Source organism: Epargyreus clarus, unplaced genomic scaffold, assembly GCF_041222505.1.
Source record: "Epargyreus clarus isolate Ecla_fem2 unplaced genomic scaffold, WU_Ecla_fem_2.2 ptg000029l, whole genome shotgun sequence".
Taxonomy (NCBI): domain Eukaryota; kingdom Metazoa; phylum Arthropoda; class Insecta; order Lepidoptera; family Hesperiidae; genus Epargyreus; species Epargyreus clarus.
In genome coordinates this window covers 12,287,767-12,314,184 of record NW_027332235.1, presented here as the reverse complement: position 1 = coordinate 12,314,184, position 26,418 = coordinate 12,287,767, and the positions used below count along the sequence as shown (strand labels likewise).

The window sequence follows — 26,418 nt, the reverse complement described above, 5'->3', positions numbered from 1 at the left end:
TGACAATTTTGTGGAAGAAATTACGTAATATTTACTAAATTATTCGAATAAATGAATTCACACGAAATAAAAGAATTATTTTTAATATAGCATGTTTACTATTTCTCCGTGAAACATAACAGCTTAGACGAACGGAACCACGATAGGAAGGCAGTAGATAAATAAATTAGGGCAAGTGTGAGAAGCGTCTATCTAATTGAATAAACATCGTGGTGTCTCTGGAACCCATCGGATCGCCCATTAAAGGAAACTATAAGTGGACAGATGTAATTAAGGGCTTTGGGGACACCTTTGGTTATGGTGACCACGTTGATTTATTGATTTCGAATGTGGACAGGCTGTTTTAAATATTGTGAAACAAAATATAGCCCTTACTATGAAATTTGAAATCACTGAAAAAGAACAACATCACCACATCAACTCTACAAGTACTCTATAGATGTAGAGTTTAAAGGTTAAATACAATAGCCTATCGACCAATTTATTTATTAAGTAAAAGATAAAATGAAGTAATATAATTACTTACGTTTGGTAATTATTACTCATGCTATCAAATTATAATAAATAAATTCTCCTTTCTCTATGCATTACCTACCTATGGTATAGTTACCAAAGCATATGTGTATCATATATATTGCATAGCTTTAGGTTACATACAGCTTCTAAAAGAGTTCTGTAAATAATTTACTTTTAATAAAATATTTCTGACTTTGACTGTGACTTGACGGCAGTGACCTCTTACCATACCATCAAATAGACTACGTGCTCGTTTTTATTGTAGTTTTCATTTTGATAAAATATATTATTTAAAAAATCCTAGCTAAGGCTGCTTCAGGAGTTACTTAGTGCATTACTTGATGATTGTCACCCTACAGTCCTGCAGATCTGTCCCAATCTATAACAGTCAGTAGTACGAGTTCACACACGATGTGCACACCGTATTCGATGACAATTTCAGCTTAATTTACATTTCCCATGGACGAAGTTCATTTTACGACCATTTGTTCGTACGATGCGCACAAAAGTCAGCAAGTATTTTTGATAAATTGAACTTTTTAGTGTACAACCCTTATTTATAACGCACATTGTAAAGTAATAAAGATAATGTACCAAACAGTAACGTATTTCATCCCCGCAACCGAGAATTCTAAAATTTTGCACATAAGTTCTTTAGATAGGGTAGGTAAGTGAGCTTTAAGAAAGGATTTTCGGAAAATCCACCCCTGATATATAAAATACTTTAACGTTTGTTTGAAAACTGTCTATTTTAAACCAAACAAAGATATGAAATTTTGTACTTGACATTCTGTTTGTATTATTTTTCATTTTTATAATTTACGCGTACGAAGTCGTTGGCAAAGCTTATTGCTTATGCATTAAAAATACTAAGTACTATTATATTTTGAATACTTAACTATTGTGCGCACCGTACACAAGAGGTCGCGCGTCCTTTTTTCGCCGGCCGGTCCCTAATGGGCGCACTTGTCACCGCGGCACCTTATTTACGAGCGAGATAACCATCGCGCCGCAGCGCTGCGCCCCTAGTACTTGGGAGTCAGCGGCTAACGCTAATCAGGTGTTGATCTGCGCGAAAAAAACCGTAAAAGAGAAACGTGTTGAAGAGTACGTGCGTTGACTCCTAAAGTTCTTGCGCCCCTGGTACTTCTCGTGTCAATAATCCAATATACTTTACATTTGGATAATTCTTACCTTGCGTTGGAGCTGTTACAAAGTGAAGCATCCAGAATATGCTACACGTCGACTTTTGCGATTATTTCTTGCACACTACAAATTGTATAAAATGTGTGTGAACTTATTTCCTAATAAAACATAACTACTGCTATTATCTTATATAAGCCCAGCCTTCCTTTCCAATCAATATCTACAATATAGGTTAATTATGAATAGAAGTTTCTGGATTTAATTCAATGTTTTCAAATAAAAAAGAAACATTATCAACAGCTGATTTTTCCCTAACACACCCCTAAAATAATGAAAACAGTCATTAAACATAATTGGCAATCACAATAAATTTCGCTAAATTCATGAATCCACCAGAACAAAGACCAGAGGCGCATAATTCAATGGAGCACGTGTCATTTTCACATAATCTGCGGCGCCCACTCATCTCGTGGCGTGATGGGGACGCATTAGTTATTAACATAGATCAACTAAAATAATAAACTCTTAATCTACGAAATTTTAAATTCTTTTTCTGAGATCATAGATAATATGTTTATCTTACTGGTTTAGATCTACTCGTAGCTATTGTACCAATACTAAATGGGCAAGCAAGCAAGCGCACAATACATAAGATCTATAATATTCGTAGGCGTGGTTTCTCAAATTTTCATTATGTCTATTGGACTGATGGTATGTCAGAAATGCCATGAAATGAAATGTTACCAATACATATGGCTAAATACGGAAACGTCTAAATCATAAGAGAGACCTAGCAGTGAACTGCCACTGTGAACTTTTATCGACAAATAATTGGAAAGGGTCGATACCCTCCTAAATCCTTCATTAGGAGTCTATTTGCTTAGTACGTCCACGTTCGCTAATGTATCCGTGCTTTATCCATTCAGCTCTGTCGGTTATCAGCTCGTGGCAAATTGTTCGCCGGTCACGCATCATGCGTTGTAGCGATTAGTTTGACGTTAATCATTTATCATTTGTGTGGTGTTTAGTAGCGAGGCGTGTGAAGTGGTTATGGTATACGCACTTCGTATGATATGTAGTTTGACGTCACGAAATAATGACAATGACTTGAATTTAAACTTGGCTCAGCACTTACATAAACTAACCTACATCGTCACAAATTCACACCTTTAAACCACGATGAAAATATAATTCATTTGTGTAACAATTATACCCCATGCGACTAGGATATTATAAATCTGATGTAATATTATACGTGCCTTATCGCCTTTTAATGAACTGCCCTGTGCTTCTGTTATTCTGGTATTCATGAATAACAAGTTATTTTGTGGTCACGCATCCAAGTGTATAATAGCGATTACTTGGCATAATATAATGAAAGGATTAGTATGAGTCCGTTTGGACAATTAATATCATTGTTTTTATATAAGTTCAATAAATTTTCGAAGTACCTACTGAAACTTAAGTAAACAGTTTGTATTGAATAAAGATTGTATTCCTTATTGGACATATTCGGAGGAACTATATGAGTAGCTAATACCACGTCATGTCGAATTATATTAAAAAATAAGAGAACGTTTCTTCTTTTTGTTGTATTCACTGTTCTGTTCCAAAAAGTGTGGTAAGACCAAAGTCTTGTTACCGCCATATATGGACATCTGTAAATAACACCTAAACAGCACCAGAACCATCCATACCATCAGATGAGCTCTGCTTATTTTCTGCTACCAATCTAAAAATTATAATATAAAAGTATATTTTTTTGTATCACGATTTTTGTTTCGGCTACATCACTTTATAAACAAAACCACGTGTACCCATTAGAGCCGTAATTACCTTTGCACCCCCACACCCTAAACAATACAACAATGCAACAACAAACAAACATGCTCTCGGCTCATATTCCGAGCCCCGGGGGTGCGTGGGGGCGAGGGAACACAGGCCGGCTGACAAATTGCGTTACAATTGAATCGGACGTCGCCACCCCACGCTCCGGGTTTGATTCCTAATGGATGTATCTATATGTAGAACTTTTTTTTCAATGAAGCTTTATACACATGAGTAGATTCACACATCGGGCTATGCTCCACACTCTGATTGCCTGTGTCATGTTCATAGACACACACAGGACTACACAACAGCCCAGACCTAGAACATACATCTGAATTTATCATTAAACTGTTTGGCTGGCCGATGATCGAACCCAGGCTCTCAAACCAGGATGTCGAACGGATATGGTAAACGCACGCCACGCGAGTCGTCATATAGGATCTATATCTGAAAGTTTAAGTAATATACCACTTGCTTTTTTGTGACTATCTTTTGGTTGGCATATAGAAAGATGGTAGAATAGTTCGATTGGGAAGGTACCACCGATTGGTACACCAAGCACGATTTTTAGCAATTTCTAGCACGAAGTTCTTTCATTTCGATGAAAGGGTGTGGATGCCGGCTGACTAACCTATGAGACGATCATGTTATTCCTCAAGAATAATAAAATGCATCTATGTTTGGCTGCAATTGTTTTAACCTAACATTCTATATTTGGATAATGTCGCGTGTTTCCAAACCATTTAGATACGTGCAAGGAGCTTGGAAGACAGGATGGCTGGTAGGTCTCGCGTGCATTTTTGCAATAGCGTCAGGTTTGATTCGAAAAGATATCTCGATATTACTTTTGTATAGAGAAAATAGTAGAGATCATGTACCTATTTGAACTGTAGGTACCTAACTATTCTAAACCCGTTAAGTATCCCTAGATAAAACTGTTTTATATAAGAAATTCAATAACTTCTAGTTTTCAAAGACAAATAAGTAAAATGTATTCAATCTTATTATATAATTTATTTTAATGTACGTATGAATGCATATTTTCTAGTTGATATCTATATTATTGATTGAATTCAAAAATTCAATAACTTCTAGTTTTCAAAGACAAATAAGTAAAATGTATTCAATCTTATTATATAATTTATTTTAATGTACGTATGAATGCATATTTTCTAGTTGATATCTATATTATTGATTGAATTCAAAATTTAATTTGAAATTCAAAACGTTTCTAATAGGAAAATTGTAAGTCTAAACTCTTAACCGAGAATTTAATACTAAGAAACCAGATTAAATAAATAATCTATTACTTTACCAATTAGCAGGAGATACATAATTTATGAAGCAATTTACCGGCGCAAGTGGTAGTGCCACTGAAACCCGACACCTAGGCTGTAACTTGATACCTATTAAACTGCTCACAGAATTAGTTTACTGTATTCGTTAGTATATTAACATTGTAACGAACATTTTACTACTTTAATACTATAATTAACAACTAGTTTTTGCCCGCGGCTTCGCCCGCGTTTAAAAGAAAGTAAGATGACATACAACATAATATAAAACAGAAAATTCGTACCTTCATTGGAACGACAGTGGCGGCGAAAATTGGTCGTAACTCCGGAACCTTCGTGGGCTCATGAACAACAAATTTGCTAAAGACTTGATCAAATTCATAGTTTACGATTCAATCTTTACTAATATCGATTAAAATAATCGATTTTTTTGGTCCAAAAGATCGATTCTCCGATTAATCGATATTAGATATCCCTAGTTCCCGTGGGATTTCCGGGATAAAAACTATCCTATGTCCTTTCTCGGGTCTCAGACTATCTTTGTACAAAATTTCATTAAAATCGGTTCACTGGTTTAGGCGTGAAGAAGAGACAACCAGACAGACAGACAGACAGACAGACAGAGTAACTTTCGGATTTATAATATTAGTAAGGATTACAAATTAAAAAGATAGTAAGGTACCTACACATTTTTTATATGTAGATAGATACTTTTTTTTTTGTTTTTTTGTTTTCGACGGGGAAACCTTCGAAAGGTACCCGGTGTCGTGGGAGCGACACAGAGTTATACTAAAACCCCCTGGTCCTTCCTGGGGTTGCTGGCCGGGCGGTTTGAGTTCCCACTCTTACCGCCCGCAACCCCAGAAACCCCTTTTAATCGCCTCTGACGACAGGCAGGGGATACCGTAGCCCTATTCTGGTCCCGGAACTACAGGGACAATGTAGGGAGGTACTTGTAGAAGCAAATGGTCAGACAGTGAATCTAATGAAACTAATTCCTAAAGAAGTAATCTTTCCTAAAATTTTGGCTAAAAAACAAAACTTCACATAGATATCACTTTTACCCGTTATTTATACTCAATCTATTCAACTATTTGTCAATTTCTAGTATAGAGAAATTGTCAAATTGTTGATCTTTGGCAGGTAAAACTATAGACAGGTTGATTATATTATTAATAACCGGGATATATATTATTAATAGCTTTTAACGAAGATAGTAACGTAACCAATTGTCAACACCTTCTAATACGTTGATGAAAGTGTTGTTGAAGACATCTCTCATTCTTAAATAGACGATTAGGCCCGAAACAGACTTTACGATCGTGCGTTCGGTTTACGAGCTCGCCGTGTTGGATGATAGATTTATTTTTACTTTTATTGTAATTATAGGTTTTATTACACAAAGTGTCCATTATGGGTTGTTGGCTGTCAGTTATCCATTAACAACTTTATTTAAATGATCTTGGTATTATTCTTAATATAAAAAGTATATTTTTTAAATTACATGTGCATCTTTTTAAAGCGTTCCACGATGTCATCGTACTCATAAACGCTCAAAACGTGTCTCAGCTATTAATTGAACTATAAGAAAGAAGAATCTTGTTTCATAAAATTCCATACTTAAGTGAAACAAAATAAAACATAACAGTGAACCTAAGGATTAGGTATTTAGTTCGATATGAAAAAAGTTCCTTATATTCAAGTTGAAACCACAAGAAATAATGTTACAAAATTAACATGATAAATACATTTAAGTACCTAAATATTTTTTTCTAAATAATATTGTAAAACATTGCCAAAAGTAAAGAAATAATGCATAAATATAAACCTGTAACTGTACATAACTCATTTGTTGTTTCCAGGTGTTGAAGTACTGCGAGCACCTGCACGGCAAATGGTACTTCAGCGAGATCCGCGCGATCTTCTCGCGCCGGTACCTGCTGCAGAGCGTCGCCATAGAGATGTTCCTCGCAAGCAGGAGTGAGTATACCTCTGTCCTTATGTATGAGTTTTTAAGTTTGCTCGAAAACGTTCAAGTTTACGAATACGCTCACACAGCGCCCCCATGGACCGTATCGGAACTATAATTTCGCATTATGAGTTTTAAAAAACTAAATAGTCAATTGTAACGGCATTTAATTTTACAAATGATATTATTTATCTGATATTATTTATATGATATAATATAATGTTAACTTGATAGCTCAGATATAGACCGATTTTATAGATATCTTAAGGTGCCAGTTAGAATCACATCTTTTACCTAATAGGTAGGTACATGGATAGGCATACAGTTGCCATCATTAAGATGCTTGTCCACCGGGGCAGCAACGCATCTAGTACCTGGTTCCCAGACTAACTAAGTTAAAAAGTTTCGAAAGAGGATCCTTAGTTTAGTATCCTTACCTCAATTAAATTTAAAAAGTGTGGTAACACAAAAACAGTTCAGTGTTCAAACTTAATCCCTTTTTGTAACTTCAAGTAGGATTACAACCCTTTTTAGGACTGATTACAGATATTCATGCTACGAGTACAGTGAACACCTACTTTCTCATGGTTTGCTCCTTTGCGAATTCAATTTCATAAAAATTATTCTCTACCGCAATTTTGTGCTTCCACAAAACTCACAAAAAAATACTTGTGTGAAGTGTAAATCATTACTTTTTCGTATTCCAGCGTCAATATTCTTCGCGTTCCCGGACCAGGCGACGGTGAAGAAAGTGATCAAGGCGCTGCCCAGGGTCGGCGTCGGCATCAAGTACGGCATCCCGCAGACCAGGTGAGTACTATTTATTTGCACCCAACTGTATACTTGTACTCGTACATACGTACATTGAACAATTCAATCTAGTATGTAATAAAGAACTTGTTCAAACTTTTTTTTATATGGAAGTTGGAACTCTACAAATACGTCGTGACAAGAAATCAGCGTCTCGTATTACTCGAAATAGATTTTAATTTTTGATTTTTATGTTTTCATAATTTCAAGAGAAGACTTAAATATTCGGAGTATATGTAACTTAATAGTTACATACTTTGATGAGATGTTTTGTCTCAAAAATTACACAGAATTATATGGAAAAAGTAATTATTAAGTGTTTAAGCGGTCGTGTGCACTTCTTTTATAATGCTAACAATGTATAATAATTTATCAATTAAACTAAAAAGTTTAAATTTTAGGAAAAGAAAGAAGTTAACATAAATTTATATGAATCCTTTAAATAAAGTTAGAGTGTTAGATGCAAGTAAAAGTGATGATTTAGTTAAAAAAGTTGCAAGCATATTACTTTGTACATAAAAACTATGCATATTACTTTGTACATAAATCGCTTGTATATTACCTAGATATCAATTATTTTGGATATTTATATAAATAATCGTACATGTTTATCTCTTTATTTACACTCAGCGTTAGTAATAGGTAGAGGTCGTAGCGAGTGCTGCCATCTATCAAAATACGTTTACACTAAAAGGCTTTGCAGGAAGCGTGTTAAACACAGTTTGTTATCAACCTACTATCAGGACCTTCACGTTATGTTAACAGATGGCGCTACCATAGGTACCGACTTCAGTTATAGTTGCAACTATTTTATTGACTGTAATAATAATTCTTAATTAATGAGGAATGTAAGTAAAACAACTTGAATTTTGAAGTGGGTATCGGCGTAATTGAATATGTCCACGTTATCATGTAAAAAGTTGAATATAATGGAATAATTAAGATAAATCACCAATGAATCTACTTTTCTATGCCCAAGTTCCTAAATTTGCCGCTAAATGACTACTTTAGATTGTGGAAGTAAATATATTATTGTTCTTGTTTTTTGTTTAAAACTGACGTAGAAAAGGAAATCACCCGTAGTGATTTGTCCTGGTACAAAACTTAGGCTAATATTTTTGTTCAGAATATATTCTTTCGTTAATTAATTATTTATGATAAACTTGAAGGTATGTATTTTACGAAGAATCAATGGTATCTGTAATAAGTATGTACTACCGTGACGTTGGGGTGTAATTTAAGAAGTGTAATATTTACTTCATTGCTGAAGTAAACTACGAGTATTTACAGTATTGTAAATAAAACAGACATTAAAAACAGCACACGATTTATTCACACAAAAATATTGTTAATTATCATAATAATTCATCACAGCATTTTTAAATTACATATTACATAGTTTTGTAAATACCTAATTAAAGTTCAGGCACGTGTGTTCACCCTGTTAAAGGCATCTGATATACATAATACATATGAATTAATACAAAAAATATACAAAATAGTTACCATTATTTTACTTTTATTGCTTACATTTATCTAAACAGTCAAAATCTTATACCATACGAAGCTGGACTCACAATAATTAATCACAATCATTTGTACTTACTTAGAAATAATTATACACAATATAAAAACGTCACCTTGTATGAACTATCACTAACTCAATGGAATGTAGCATTAGTAACTATAAAACAACATACACGGGAAAATACCTATAATACTGATCACAAAACAGTTTATATCATTTCATAAATAGTAACTGTACAACGTAACAACGCCTATCGCTAAGTAATATTTGCTCAAGCCTTTGGATCGATACCGCTACGAGTACAACTAATCTACTCTTTACTGCCTTTTGTACTTCTCTCGTTTTCCTTTTGCACCCATTGCGGTGAAAATATATCGTTGTTCTTTTCCAAGGAAACTGACGCACCAGCACTATGTCTCCTTTGTACCGGTCTGCCTTCCATATTAGATTTTTTCTCGTAACCCGCTTCAGGATCTACGTCTTTCTTCTCCTCATCAAATTGCCTCATGATTTCACTCAAAGTCTTCCCCTTAGTCTCCGGCAAGAACAACAAACAATACAACGCCCCGAATAGAGCGCAAACAGCGAAGAGGTACAATGTTACGTTGCTGGTTAGCAATTTCTCTAACTGAGGATAAGTCTTAATGTTGAAGAAGATAAGGACGTAAGCGCAACACGATGTCGCACCTGACATCACTCCCCTAATGTCCTGAGGATATAACTCCCCGGACATAATCCAGGGCAGTTGAAGGAACCCGACCATACTGAAGGATACGTGAAGTAACACACAGGCTAACTTCACTAGAGGTGGTCCATTCAAACTATCGCAAATAGCTGCACCCATCATCGCAGCGCCTAACAATAGACCAGAAACGGTCGCCAAAGTCTTTCGTCTAAAACTATTGATGAGGCAAGCACCCACGGCTCCCATAAACACTCGCACACCACCGACGATTATAGAAGCGGTGAATTCGTTGACGCTGGTGCCGACAGACTTAAAGAAATCTACAGCGTAGTACAAAATCACGTAGATTCCAGACATCTCTTGGAATATGAAGAAAACGATGAGCAACGCGAACGGTTTCAGCACGCTTCTTCTAGTGAACAGTCTCATTTTCTGCTTGAAAGTCATTGTTTCACCACTCTTTCGGTCTTTCGTGAACTCCATGAGTTCTTGCTGAGCAGTGCTGTTGTTCTGCCGTAACCAGAACATCGCGTTATAAGCTTCCTTCATCTGGCCCTTAGACGCTAACCAGAGAGGCGATTCTGGCACGAAGTACATGAGGAATGGCGTTAGTAAGGAGAATCCGGCGCAAATAGCTGCAACTTTTCTCCAATGGATGAATGCTCCCAGGGAATAAACGACGAATATCCCGGTGGACACCAGCCCAGGTCCCAAAGCGCTTAACACTCCTCTCTTCTCGGGCGTCGTGATCTCTGCCACGTAAATGTAAGAGACCGTCGACATACCTGAAATATAAAATGTTTTCAATTAGGACTTGTCTGTACTTGTTTATAATAGTGCTAAAGGTATCAATGTTTGACAAAAGGGAAACAAAAAGTTCAATAACCATTGATACACAAATATTTACGATTGCTTCATTATTTCGTAACAATAAGAACATTCAAATTGCTTCTATATTGTCTGATAAATCAATCTTCTTCTATTGAAGAATGAGCATTCAAATGACTCCTTCGTAAGTTCAAATCATTGTTTTATAAATAAATCTCTGATTTCGTAACATGATTTCTGTAAGTCTATTTTGAAATTTATTTTCAAAACTTTTATGTTTTATTGGTCCAAACAAGAAACGGCTAAAACGTAACGGACGCAAAAACTTGAAAATATTCGTTTAAATGTCCAAATTTTGGTGATTCAAAGCCATGCATTTAAAACAACTTACCAATCGTAAATCCAGTGATGAACCGTCCCACGCACAGAAAGACGTAGGTCTCTGAGAAGGCGATGACGAGCCAACCAATGAGGTTGGGCAGCACGATGGATTGGAGAAGCAACCGCCTGCCCACAGCGTCCACCATCATGCCGCCCAGGAGAGCGCCGATGGGGTTTGAGATCACGCCCAAACTTGCTGTGGAAGGACGGGAGAGGATTTTATAAAAGCTTTTTCGGTGGTTAATAGAATTGAAAGAATGATCACATTGCTTTAAAATGTATTGGGATGATGGGACATTGAAAATAAAGTTTTTCATTAAACTAGTATTTTTTCATGTAGTATGCCGATTGAACAAAGAAAGATCTCTCGCTATCTCAGTTTGGAAATGACATAGTTACATATATAGTATAGTAGTGTTTAGAAATCTTCGATCGCGTCGCGTTTCGGAATCTCGCTACTTCATTTGCTAACAAAAGCTCCCACATCATTTATTTCTATATCAGTTTCACAGAAGCTGTGTATATATATGTATATGTATATAATCGGTTTTTCGTACTTATGATTTATTTCCATAATGATGTGCAGTATCCATGTACAAAGGATAGTACTTAAAATCGCTCTAATTAGAATAGCCAGTTGTTGTAAATATACAATTACGTATTGGTATGCGGAAGTGCAATATAAATGAATGATCTATTAATTTAGTTACTACGTACAATCATACACCTACAGAGAACAACGGACTATAATTACATAATATAGGTACATACACTAATTGCATATATAATCTGGATTTTAACATTGGCATACAAACCTATATAAGATTGAGGTTATGTATATTGATGCCATACGGTGAGATAATTTTTAACCTACATTTTTACGCGACTAATTGATAGATTACTATATCGTATTAACTTCCAAAGCCTATTAATCTTCATTAAAGCAATGAGAGGATTTAATAGATTTCACATTAATTAGAACACGGATTAGATGTGTTATACAAAGATCATATTAATCCGCCTTATAAATCAGTTACCTTACACCAATCCACGTAATAAAATTATAAACATGTTGCATTGTTATGGGATTTAGGTGATGGAATCTACGCAATTGTAAAGGTTTAGAAACATTGTAGAGCCTTATATAATACAAATAATATATGGTTGTTTTATCATGATATAATCATTATCGATTCATTTCTATGTTTATTCAGAATTAAATAAGGATGAAATAAAAAGTGTAAGTTGAAAGACTACACTTATTTAAAAAAAATCTGCGCATGGTTTATGCTTACAGGTCTTAATCAAAATATTTCCTTAAATTGAATTTATATGAGAAACCCGACAAATATCATAAACATTATTGATAATATAAAGGTTTTTTAATTAACTTCGAAAATTCAAAGTGGATTTGGTTTACCACACCTCTGTAGGTGTTTGAATGAAGTTGTAGAATTCAGCTTGCTATACTGTTATAGCAAGCTGAATTCTACAACTTCATTATATCATTTTAAACAGCATCTCACGTCATTGTATCCTATTTACTTACGGTATAAATCGGTGTTTATGTATAAACAAACAATACGTGCTTTCAAATAATGATTTCAGCTCACGACGAGCGACCCTACCGCCATATCGAGTTATCGACTTAGGCACACGTTTGATACCATAGAGCACCGTTAATACCGTTTATTGTATGTACACAGTGTTATCATGTTTACTCACCCGACTCTGTTTGCGTTACAATATTTGTTTTTCCACTTGTGTTTTGTGTAGTAAAAAAACGTGATAAAGTTATTGTTGTTTAAACGAGATGTTTACTCGATTTTGAAATGATATAACAATTTGAGAGGTGTGTTTGAAAGATACAAAGAGCAAATCCATTCTTCGTATGTCTTTAGTTGTATAATATTTCGTTTGCAAAAGTTGCCAATATAATGTAGTAGATACTTCTATCAACATTAATAACATTTAACAATACTTCCTTCTTGTGCCACTATAGCTATCGAAGATTGGAATGACTCATCAACTTATTGGATCTGCCTTTGCCCAGGGTTGTACCCCTGGAAATTCTTTAAAAAGTATGGCGGTCTAAACCATTCCCACTCTGTGAAAAGACTATCGCTGAAACGATATCGGCGGTTTCTTATTGCATGCCATTAATATGCATATATCAGTTTTCTCCTATTAATAGATCAGAATAGCTTTTTGTTTCTCCATCAGTTCGAATACATCACATTGGTGACTTTGTTGAGCCATTGGATTCATTGAGCCATTTGAGATCTAAAGATATTATATCCGTTCTTCTCCCGTATAACAGGAAACAAGGCGTCGTGACGACATTGTACGACTTACTCTTGTATGAAATATCAATATAGTACCTACATATTATGTATTTTCTATAGCTTTCAACGGTATTTTCTTCGTAGTGTTAGTGTGATACATTTGTGGGCGTATTAGTAGTATGTTCTTATATAATTATTAATCATTATAGTACTAATGACGCAGTATTTCCTCTTTGTTAATGATTTTGCTTTATTATGGACTATGGACACTTATGCCAATAATAGTGACAGGTCAATGCCATTTCTTAATTTTACCTTTGTGTGAATGCGAATTAGAAATATTTTAACTATTAGTTACAATGATTTACGTAATGCAAACCATATCAAGAAAGATATATTAATTTTCATTTATTTGTTTTCAATTAATATTAAAGTTGTTATGGAACACGCGTGTAATTATATAATGAAACAAAAATTAATAATGTCAGATTTGTTAACATAGGTATGCGATAGCTGGGAGCGGAATGAAGGAAGATCTATCAAACTGTTACGAATAGTATTGTAGTTAAATAGCTAACAGTGGTCATGTATTGTTTGCTTGTGTATTCATTTCGGTGTCAAAGGAGAGTATGGCACGGCGCCACGAGCGACCACGAGGCGTGTTTGTAAACAACCGATTGTTTTCAGCGCACCGACATTAATTCGCTTGTTTATATAATAAGTGCTCGATATATGAAATGTCTTTTCAGTGTACTACTTTGTGGGACTGTTGTTTGAATAGCTGGTTTACGGATTTCGTAATTCCGGTTCGTTAGTGTTTTATTCTTCTAAAAGGTCGTCGATTCAGGCTGACCTTACATTGGCTACTATCGTTAATGATAGTAGCGTGGACTTGCTTACCTCATTTTACTTTTGAAGCTACTGAATAGTTGTTCAAACCACTGATACGTCTTCCCGCTCAAGTGTCAAATGTCTTGTTTGTGCGACTAACAACCGGTATACAATTTTAATTTTCAAAAAATGGGATAGATTATTCTTAATTAGGAGCGATACACATGAAAACAAAAGCATGTTTTTCGCGGAACGAAATGTTCTGGAAGTTCAAAACACACGTTTAAAATATTTAGAGTAAATATTTGAAATAAACAGTTATTTTAATGGAATTCCGTGACTTATAGTTTAACCAAGTGATCGTCATACTACATTAACCAGATGACACATCTTGGATTGTTACGTAAAACAACAAGTTGATAAGTAGTTAAGTACCTGCGGTGTCTTTATCGGCGGAATGTATTTTTCTCTGTCGGAAAATGACTTTGTTTATATTATTAAAAAAACAACGTACATTTTGATTGACGTGTCTTGTACGAACGTAATTATTGATAGTTACAAAAACTATAACTAACTACCCAACTTACAAAAGTATACGTTTATAACTCTTGTAATGATTTTTTTTTATAAAATAAAGGTTCTATCGTCGTCGTCAACCCATTAGGTACTGTTGCACTGCAGGATACGGATCTCCGCTAGAAGTGAGAGGGGTTAGTTAGGCTGCAGTCCGAAACAGCCCACTAGGAATTGGTATACTTCATATTACTTTGAGAATATATTTTAAATAACTCTCAATATCCTCGGAATGTGTAATGTAGGTATGCTTGGGATGTGTTCCTTAATCTTTATAGTAACTTATTAACTTCTAATTCGCAAATTACTCAATAATTAGAGTCTAACGAGTTTAAGCCACTAAGGTATCACGTAATAAAATAAATATTTTAATTTACTCACCAATCCATGAGCTCTGCTCGTACGATAAGCTGGGGTACTCGTGCTGGTACTGGGGCAGCAGCACTGCCGAGAATCCCTGGCAGAACCCCACGGATATGTTGATGGATTGGGCCGCGAGCGCCGCGAACACCTGTGAAGTTATGAGAGCCTGGTATTATTTTGTGCCAAGTAATCAAGATTTTCGCTTTAAAAAAGGAAAGTTTTGGAAATCAAAATGAATTCTTAACTTTTTTTTTTCTAATAGAGGTTTGTTTCCAAAGAGTTTTATTTCTTTTGATATATATATATATATTCATATACTATCTGGTAAATGCTGTTAGTACCATTCATATTTGAATGGTTTTTATTGAACAACATTTTTTAAGGATTTTGCTCTTATCTATATTATGGTATTGTTATCATAATTTATGTTAAACCGAAGCCATATAAAGCAGTAATCAATTAGGCGTTACAGTATACAGTAAAGAAATAAGTTAGATTTGTTGTTCACGTGTTACCTGATAAAGAAATTATATACATTGCAATCAATCAATATAATGAATTAAACAATTTTTAACGTAATACATTTTCATTGTGTTTTATTTCAGTTTATTTTAAACTTAATAAAAGGCGTTGTATAACAATAATTCGGTGTTACTTAATTATCGCATTCTTCAACGTAAGAGACGTATTTTACTCACTTTCGGCTTCATTTTCTTGAGGTACGACGGAACGAAATTTTTTATAAAGAATATTTTAAAAACATTTAGTAAGCGACGAAAGCTCGCAAACAGAACTAACTGATCTCGCTTCATGATTGAAAATAACTCTTAGCAATATCGAGCGTGTCTTCCGCTCAATATATATAACACCTACACACGTACGGAACATTAACGCTAATTAGTTTACAATTATTAGTAGGTAATGTTTCCTTCGTGATAACAATTCGCGTTCTACGCCACCGGGGATCATTGACACGGACTCCGGGAAGCGAACGTTGGCAACATTTCGTGTGTCCCGAATGAAAATAGAATTAGAAAAACGTGACGAGAAAATCACAGTATCAACGAACACGTGACGACGACGAGTTAATATCGGTCATAAGTTAACGCCTAATTGACCGCTCGTTAAGGATTACCGACAGACTAACGACCACAACACGACACGACACGACAACGCGATGATTCAAAACTAATGTTGGAACACGATCGCTCTCGTGTACCTGTCAATGAATAAACGATTTCGAAGTTTTAACTTTTCAAGCAATAAGTGAAAAAATACCAGGAAGGAAATATGAGCTTTAACTTCAATAAGATAAACTGGTCACCGCAATATCCGTTGTGTATCTTTTTAAATTGTTTAAATCTTATTATTCATTAAAGAAGCTAGTCCGAACGTCAGAAACATAGACAGGCTAGTAAATTCACATGTTTTCTTTATAATTTAAACTAGCTGACCCGGAAAACTTTGTACCGCCTCAAAATCTATTTATTAAATATATTTCATATATAGTAGAGCCTGTGTTACTCGTGGATAATGTAGCTTTCGAATGGTGAAAGAATTTTTTAAATCGGTCCAGTAGTTTTTGAGCCTATTCATTACAACCAAACAAACAAACAAAGTTTTCCTCTTTATAATATTAGTGTAGATAATAACGCAAAGATTAATATGAAAAAATATGTACCTAATTTTTAAAACCACGTGGTCCGATGCATATTGTTGGTTAGGACATAGATTTTCAATAATAAATATATTGCAGCATTGCGAGTTTGTCACCTGATTTTACACACGTGCTGTTTTCGAAATAGATAATATATACCTGGTTATATTTAAATAGTCATAAAAATTAATGAGATTCAATAATTATCCTCAACATTTTAAAGGTGGTAGAACCTTTTGTGGTTCGACTCCGACGGTACCACCGCTACACCTATTTCTGCCTCATAACAGCAGTGTTAAGCGCTGCTGTGTTCCGTTTTGAAGGGTGTGGTAAGGGAGACATACTTTTCCGAGGCGTTCCAGCTTAGTCCTCAGAAGTAGCGGCGCATCTATGGCCGACCTCAGGTAGGAATATGTAATCCTATCTTTTTTTTATAATATAGAAGTAGCAGACGAACATGCAGTCCACCTGATGGTAAGTGGCTACTGCCGCCCATGGACATCTGTAATCAACCCCAGATAGAATTAGTTCTGTGGTTCATTACAGATTTTCATGGGCGGCAGTAGCTACTTACCATCAGATGGACTGCATGTTCGTCGGCTACCCCTATATTATAAAAAAAACATGTGTCCAAACTCATGTCCAACTTGATTTACGCGGATCACATTTTATATTATACGCTAAATGTTTCAAATCACAGGTTTCTGTTGCCTACATCATTAAATCTTAGTAAGTGCACAGTAAAGTAATGACCGCCGTGTCTTGATATTATTTTTTCTCTACACTCTAATTTATGTTTAATTGGCCATGACTTCTTGTGAGATAGCAATAAAGAAGTAAACAATCATTTCTACATAAATTATTTCCACTAGAATTAATTGTTTCTGTCCATCATTATCTGTTTCTATGGCAATACATTTGTTAATAGATATTAACAATTAAATGAATATAAATTATACTCTCACTCTAATCGCGTAAACCTAGGGGAGGTTTATGCGATTAGAGTTAGAGTAATGAAGGTTTAACAGTTAACTTTTGGAAGTCTCTACTTACTGTAGTGCTACGCGTATGATTTATGCAGTATAAACCATACGCATAGCACTACTTCTACCCTAGTTGCTTCCTGTATATTGGATCTAATCCCTTAGTAGTTACCTATAATATCCACGTGAAGACAAGCAGTAGTGTGATACGATAATGACATTATATAGAGATGTACATGGTACTTATTTCCGCAATATCAAAAATGGGAGTTACGTATGTTTCTTACTTGTACAAAAATTAACCCTCTATGAAGAACGCTGGTGGAAGGAAAGCGGAGAATATGTAAAATACGATAATCAACAGTCTCAAAAAATTATATTAGGTAACCAACAGTCGCTAAATGTTGTCTAAGGCGGGTCGGATTGTTTAAACATTTTGTCAGGTCACTAACTCCTAGCCGCTCTAACATGGTTCTCTATATTCCAGAGTTTTAGGTAGTCGCAAAATTGAAAGCTACTTCATTAATCTTAATATTAAATTTCAGTCAACTCTCTTTAATTGTTATGTATTTTTAAAATAAAGATGGCTGTTAAAACAGCTGGCAAATAATCCTAAAATCGTTTAATAAAACGAATCTACAAATTATAACCCGAATAATAATAACCCGTAACAAAAAATAACCCGAATTAAGTCGCTAAAACCAAGCACTGGAGCGATTAGTACGTAAATTGTAAAATTACATGTTATTTCTACTTATGGTATAATTTTCGCCAAACATTTTGCGACGCGTTTATAACGTTCACCCACCATTAAATATAATACACTTGCGTGGTCAATTCATACATAATGAAACGGTGTAACCAGCGGAACGGTGGAGACTAAAACGTTATGATTGCGAGGTGATGCGATGTGAAGTAAACAGTGTTTATATGAAATGACTCTGGAAATTGCTCCACTGCCAGCTAAACTGGCATCCAATTATTTTCTCTAAGATAACGTGAAGAATAAGAACGGGAATGACTTGATTGTGCTATTGTTTACTAAAATTGAGGGTATTGTATTTACGGTGTGAGCGGATTAGCGCTTTGTCTTCAACGGCAGGACCTAGGTTCGATCCCCAGTCAACAAACATAGATTTTGGCATAACGAGCTGGGTGTTTGGATAAAAGTAGTTTTCTATCTATGTTCATACATAGTACATATTATAATTATGAGTTGAACTATGAACTGCTCCGGCAGGTTTTTTTTACTTATTTAATGCATCGAAATAGGTCAGCCCAATTATGTTAGAACTTGCGCAAGGCTACATGAACGAATACACATAATACAAGAACACTAATGATAATTTCATACGATCGGCTAAATGCGCTAAGCTGCTAGCCCCATATGGTTATTAACCATTATTTACAATACTTATATGGTATAAAAAGAAACATGCATGAAAGCTCGCAATTTTTATTTCACGGAGCGTTACCTGAAATGAATTTATAAGGAAACAAGTAATTTGTAAGTGTCGTTGACAAATGAGTGTTAAAATAAGATCAACGCAGTACTTACGGCGAGATCGACTCCGATATTAACGGTATAAATCTCTTTAACCCTCAAAGTCATGCCAACTTGTACCACAGAAAGGCAAATATACACTAAGCGGGCGACCGCGGGTTAACTCATATATATACAGGACATGTGCTTTCACAAGGATGTAGAGCTTTACTGGAGTAGACAGAATTAATATAGTTTATTTCTAAGTTCTTCTTAAGATTGTAAAGTAACCGATCGAAATTTTGTATAATGGCAGAAATTAAGTGAAGAATTCCTTGCACGATGGGAAAGAGTCATTAGTTTTTTTTTTTTTTTAACATACTGGACTGGACAAATGGATATACATAGGAAATTATGTATGTATAATTTATATCTCTCTCAGACTCTATTATGTAGCAACAGATCTGTCTCCTTAACAATCTTGGCTCTTTAGTGCAATTACGATATATCTAAGTCCCAACTGCAATAATTCTATGCTATTTACACAATATTATACGTTGTTTACGTTCATATCTCCTATCTACCTGGTGCATGTCGTTAGGAATTTCCACATAGCTAACTATGTACATATAATCTTTTGTTACATAACGTACATTTTACTTAAGTAGAAGTAGCTAGATCTATCTTCTAGTACACACGTATTTACCTTGCTATTTTAGAGATCTTATGACGGTTTACATGTAGAATGAAGATTATATCAGATAATTTACAATAATGTAAAAGATCCGACGATTTACTTATATTGTTATCACAAACAAACATACAACATAATTACAATATTTTCCGTACATTACAACACAAGTCTATTAGAATATTTCATAATTTTACCAATGTAACAAAAATAAAATAGATATTTAACTGAATTTAAACCTGTTTCACTGGCTGATAGATGTCTTTTCTAGAAGCTTTAACTCTGTATTAAGCTCGGGTCTCGGTGAACGTAAGGCCAAGTTTGTTTTTTCACTCGGTCGTTAAATGACATTTATATGTACGGGGTATTAAGAACGCAGGATTTCTAGAAAATGATTATAATTCTAAAGGAAAATAGCAAATATATAGTTAGATTTAATAAAATTTTGATCAATAAAGCTACATTGTGAACCTAATATTAACTAACTGAAACGTTAAACAAATATTTGTACCCACACACCTAATAGCTTTTGTTTTAAGTAAATCTATATTCTATATCATATTAACAGGCAGGTCAGTAACCTTTTTCTCTTTTGCTTGTGAACTGTTTTATTTGTTGGTAGCTATCAATGATCTTATTATAAAAAAACGCAAATTTTAAATAACACTTGATCAATTTTCAAACCCTAGGCGAACACGAATATAGCACAACAGATTTTTGGGGTTTTACACGGGAAAAGGATAAAAAATAATTGATGTAATGATAATAAACCTTGGTGATCAGAAGAACGTGGGTCGGAAGTAAATAAAAGTTCAAACGACCGAAATTGAACTCTGGCCTTGCCTTCACATTGAACGTTTTGACGCTCAGAACTTATGAGCACCTAGTATTTTGAATGCTTTGTAGGAACTTTCAGTCTGGTTATATATAAAATACTTTTTACTATTTTCATACGATTTAAATAGCAAATGGATAATCCACCTGGTGGGAAGTGAGCACTATTACCCGTTGGTACCTCGCCGGTCTTGTAATCGCCGGGAATCGAACCCACAACACAATAGCAATGTCAGTGTCATTCGATTCGTATTAGTGGATTAACACAGTTTAATTATTTGCATTTGTCAAAACAACGTTATGTTAAGTATTTCTGTTTCATAGTTTTAATGTATTTCTGGAAGTATCTAGAAATTACAGAATTTAGTACAACAATAATTAACAAAATAGTTACGATTTTAGGATCGCACAATATTATGAAATCCTCAAATACATCCTATTATGCATTACTCATCTCATGTGTTATTAAGTTCTTATATAATGTTTGTGTATATTTTTTATCGCAATGTATTAGCATTTTGCTGTCTAGTATACAATTATTTATTGTTGATATAAAACCCATTAAAGATAATCTCATCAACAGACTTGTTTGATTGTAATATCACGATCTTTTATGAACTAACAGGAGTTAAATATAGGTCAGTGTATTAGTTAATGCAATATGTGAAGAGGTAGGAATAACCAGTAAATCTAACAATATTACCAATCAGATAAGATTGTTTATTTGTTTTAACGCGTTAATGTTTGAAATTAAGGGTCCATGTTTTTTTTTATATTTTATAGAATAGTAAGTTAATCAATGTAACGTTAACTTACGATTTTTATTAAATAGGTACAGTTTTTAAACACAGGTGAAACCGTGAGTCAAAAGTAGTACAAAATTTGTATATTTGTAAATATAATAAAGGAATTGTAAATTTTTATCCTTACTAAAACAATATTTTTAATAAAAAGCAATTAAGGATACTTTTATGTTCCAGCAGAGGATGAAAACGTAAAATTTCTAATGATTCCTATATATTTTTATTCATATATGTACTATTCACATTAAAGATATTTTAATAAATTTAAATGTTATGTAACATAAAAGAAGCACTATGCACCTTATTGTAAGTATTAGCCGAAAGCTTATTTACTTTATCTCTATTAGTGTTTTTATAGTTTTATTTTATGCAAATTAGTATCTCATTATTATTTTTGATGTTCGTGAACATTCTGAAATGCAGTCCGGTCTCGTGTTCAGACTACTTAAAATAAAATTTTATCGTGGAATTGTTCTTTTATTATTGCATTTTAAAATATGCAGTTTTAGACAATCGGCAGGCGATTGTCTAACAGTGCAAAATGTTGTGCAATAACGAAATAAGCAATTTTTTTTGAAAATATAAGTATTTTAAATAGGACTTAGTTTAATAAAGTAAGGCTATCTTCTGGGTTCGAACACCGATGCGAAATTTGAATAAGTAATCTAAAAATCTCACATGGATTTTAGTGCTTAATTTTACTGTTTCATTGGTATAAACCTTGTGTAGGAAATAGAATAAGATATAAAATATTTATCACCCGAATTTTAAAGTAACTTAAACATGGGCCACGGCTTTATATAGGTCACAGATATTCGATACAAGAAGATGTTTATCATATTTACTGTACCTATTTAACTCCTTTTTTGAGTCGGTTCAAAAAGTATCACTAACATTCAATGATACCAGGAGTACATAAAAACGCGGCGGCATTGAATCGTCGCGCGGTCAGTCCGCTGGCGACGGTTCAAGTTCAAGAGCGCGGTTCTCGCTTAGCCGCCCGCCAGGTTGCTCTAGCGGTGTTAAGGCTCAGATCTATTCATACATTTTAATATTGTAATCATTGTATACAATCAGTTTTTATGTACTATTACATTATAATTGTGGTTTGTGGTCGAGGTACAAAAATGCTAGTATATTTTTATTACATACATGCCTTTGTGAATATGCCACGTTAATGTAGTTTATTAGTAACGTATAGTCAGCGTAAAACTGCTAGTCCGCTCTGAATATAGAAATGAATCGCGTCGCCATAGCAAATTGTATGACTATACCTGCTCGCGACAACTTCAGAGCGAACTAGCAGTTTGGCGCGGACTATACCTACTTTGTTCGTAATATGCTATTAGATTTTATAGATAATGAAACATTCCTCCTCAATATACTGTTTTGGGGCAAGATCGACTTATGTTTTTTTTCTACTCTCTAACGCTCTTTAGCAAGTATTAAATTTTCGCCAGCCAAAGATATGACTAATCCGTTAACAATAATTACTAAGGGACATAAGACTCCTTCAATGCAAACACATTATACATTATATAATTGTTAGGGGAAAGTTTCTAAAATTAAAAAATAACAATAATCAGTAGAGTATCTTAGCCTTTATGTAGCGGTCATTGGATCATGTTATGTTGTCAAGAAGGCCATAGCGTGCTTGTCGCCGGAAGTCAACATTACTCGCTAGTTACCATCCCTTTGTACGATTTGTTTTTTTTTTCATTTCAGTGATTTTCATTGTATTGTTATTTTTAAATAGACTTGAAAATTGTGATACGAAAAGTAACGGTTGACACTGTATTTTGGTTTTACGGGAAATTTCTTTTGGTGTTACGATTATAGGTTCACATGAAGGTAATCTAATAAGAGGCACTAGGACGTCTGTAGTTGCTCTTTTTATATAAGAAGCAGAACCCCATCATGTAGTCCACGTGATGGTAGGTTAGTGATCACTGTCGCCCGCGATCTACTGTAACCAACTCCATGCAGAACAGGTGTTCAACCTAAGAACGATCACTGATGGATTTCTTTTTCTGAGGACGAAGATAGTCTGCTGGCATCCACATCCTTTCACCAAGACGCACAACTGTGTCACACTAGAAATAGGTGGAAATCTGGCATTGCAGTGGTTAAACAAACGTAGAGTTATAAATGTAGTCTTTTCACACCCATGGGAGGGTCATCAGGAAGTGAATGGATCCATTTCCTGCCAGGAAGACTAAACGGACATAGGCTAACTAGATTCGCGGAAAAATATTTTTTCGTTTCCTTTTCCTATTCGAAATAATACAAAAATACTTGTACATATGATGTTAACAGTTCTTTGTTTGTTATATCTCGAAATTCTTAATAATTAGATTTAAATATGTACTAAAAATGAAATTTTGTCTATGTAGGTACCTACACTTATCGTATATGTCCATAGTTAAAATTAGTAAACTTTAAATAACTAGAAGGCCACAAGAAAGTATTTACTATTAACATTAATAAGCGTTATTATTAATAATAAATAAACTAGGTACAAGCGCATCATATTACAGATATGGATAATGCATACCTACCATAATTTCTTTAAATACATAGTAAAAAAATCTTAGAATGAAAATTTATAGATACGTATAAAGATTAAAATATCGGTTGACATGTAGGTAGGTATGTCTTATAGAGAGACTGCATGTAGGTATTGCAAATAGTGTTAGAAAAATAAATGGATCAATGGTAATTATTCATTTATTTTCTAAGTAAATATATAGCATATCTACGACACATAATAAAACAGTGACTGGGCGAGCGAGTTTCCCTCTAGATTTATGTTTATCTCTTCTGTCTGTCTGCGTGTTCGTGTGTGAATTATTAATATCACGCAAACGATGTCATGTATTATGACACAATGTAGGACCTTATGTCTTTTGTATTCCAATATTTTGTTAGACGACTTTAATCAGTTATAATAATTAAAAAAAAACGGAATTTTTGTATGTCATTATTTCTTTCTCTAGACAAAAACCTTTTTTATCTTCAAAAACAAACTGACAATCCAAAATGGCTGATATTGCCAACTTATATAACAGACATGTGTACCAACATAACAGAAAAAAATGCGAAAATCGAACATATGTAACTCACGAAATTTGAAAATAACGGTTATTTTTTGATCAGACTATGTATACATATTTTTTTATCAAAATCGTTTAGAACGGTTTTCAAGAAACCGATTATTATAAATGTACATAACGATCTACTCGTTAATAGTTGTAGGATAATGAAATCGATGCAGAGGTGTATAATTACTAAGTGGAAAATCTACTGTACAAGTATATTAGCGTTGTGGATGAAACCTGACCCAATGATGGCTGAGTTAACAAGATCATAACTCGTTTGATATCATTTATTACTATTATCACGTACAGTGGAGCAATTTCTGCGTTTATTTCATCATTAAAATATGGGACACATCCCGTGGATTTGGGTCTCGCATCATGAGAAGGGTGTTGAGATTCTTCTTCTTCTACAGGCTTTCTTCCCATTTTAATTGGGACCGGCTCTTCTAATCATTTTTCTCCTGAGCTGGCGGTTCTGGATCGTCTTTGAGTCGATAATATAACTCTTAAGTTCGTTATCTATGGTATTTATCCATGTAAGTCGGGGCCTCCCACGTTTATTGCCATATGGTCCGCTGGTCTCCTCGTGACGTGGCCATACCATCGCAAACGTGTTTCTGATAGCCTTATCTTCAATAGGTCTAACTTTAAAAGTTCCTCTTATGTAACGGTTAGGTACCTTGTCTAGAAGTGTAACAGAAGGCTATTGAGATTTGCCTTGCCTATTTGCCTTAATTATGTAACTTGTACCTACCTACTGTATTGATTTATTATTCTTATTCACGTAAGATTATTGTATTGTAATGATTGTGTCAATAACATTTTTAATCGTCTCATCTCACATTAACCAGTCCAATAAAACTGACACGCAAAAAATGTTTTCATACTAACAGGCTAATAAGACGTTTTTATACTAACTACTAACTTTGCTTATGTTCAACATATTTATGTTGTCGTTTAAAAATCTTTATACTGTATATCCTCTTGTCCTACATTCATTTACTACTACTCCTACTATTCCATGTAGGAATGTTGATTGATCAATCATAAAATACATACATATTTATACATAAGCCAGACAAATATGCAGATATAGATCACTTATGTCAGATAAAACGTTGCGGTATTTTTAGACAGTTGCGTATCGTTTGTGATTTAATTATCTCGATACATCTTATCGCCACTTGATTTTAATATTTAAAAACATAAGAGTAAACTTTATGCACAATTTATTAGCAGATTTTTATGAAAGTACATTTTCACAAAACTCACTAACACACTCTTGATGTGGCCTATATAAGGTTTAAGGCGTTCTGTGACAGTATTTTCGAGATTGACTAGGATTTTGCGTGGTCAATTCTCGTGGTCTCGATAGCATAATTCTGTCGTTAGATGAAAACCTAGTTCCTAAAAGCACTAAATGCTATAAGTGCTATCCTCTACCCTCGGAGATCAAGTAATTTTTATTCTTAAGAAATCACCACTACGTTTCAGCATTTGGAATTTGGATCTTACTTTTACTGCAAAATATTATTTAAACAGATATAAATACGTAATAGTGTTGTCGGATACGTAAGTCAACTCAACTCGAACCATTTAGTTTTCTACCGTGACCTACTTCCACAATAGTACAATTTAATGGATTAAATATACACCTATATATTAACTCAAGGACCGGAAGGTATGATAACACAACATAAAATATTTCTATTCCATCTCGCACATTCAGAGGACCTCGAAACGTCGTCGAATCATAAACAATACGTTTTATTCGACTGTCGACCGCGACGAGTGCATTTTACCTATATTAACATCACCTTCGGCGAGTT

The 26,418-nt window shown here is 34.2% G+C and overlaps 2 protein-coding genes across 4 annotated transcripts in view; one reads left to right on the top strand and one right to left on the bottom strand.

Annotated features, from left to right (window-relative positions):
* Positions 1–26,418, top strand: part of rg (A kinase anchor protein rugose) — a 584,238-nt gene that overhangs the window by 499,105 nt on the left and 58,715 nt on the right. The window contains exons 38-39 of the mRNA XM_073089384.1: positions 6,650–6,767; positions 7,464–7,566. Of these exons, the coding sequence (XP_072945485.1) occupies positions 6,650–6,767; positions 7,464–7,566 (221 nt within the window). The remainder of the gene's footprint in view (positions 1–6,649; positions 6,768–7,463; positions 7,567–26,418) is intronic.
* LOC140754375 (trehalose transporter 1-like protein) overlaps positions 8,877–26,418 on the bottom strand; it is a 58,574-nt gene continuing 41,032 nt past the window's right edge. For 2 of the 3 annotated variants that reach the window (XM_073089381.1, XM_073089382.1), the window contains exons 3-5: positions 15,059–15,188; positions 10,999–11,184; positions 8,877–10,564 (exon numbers count right to left, since the gene is read on the bottom strand). In XM_073089381.1, coding sequence (XP_072945482.1) covers positions 9,405–10,564; positions 10,999–11,184; positions 15,059–15,188 — 1,476 coding nt within the window. In that variant the 3' untranslated portion in view covers positions 8,877–9,404. Of the gene's footprint in view, positions 10,565–10,998; positions 11,185–15,058; positions 15,189–19,238; positions 19,318–26,418 lie in introns of those variants that run through there. The other variant, XM_073089383.1, reaches the window with a different exon arrangement.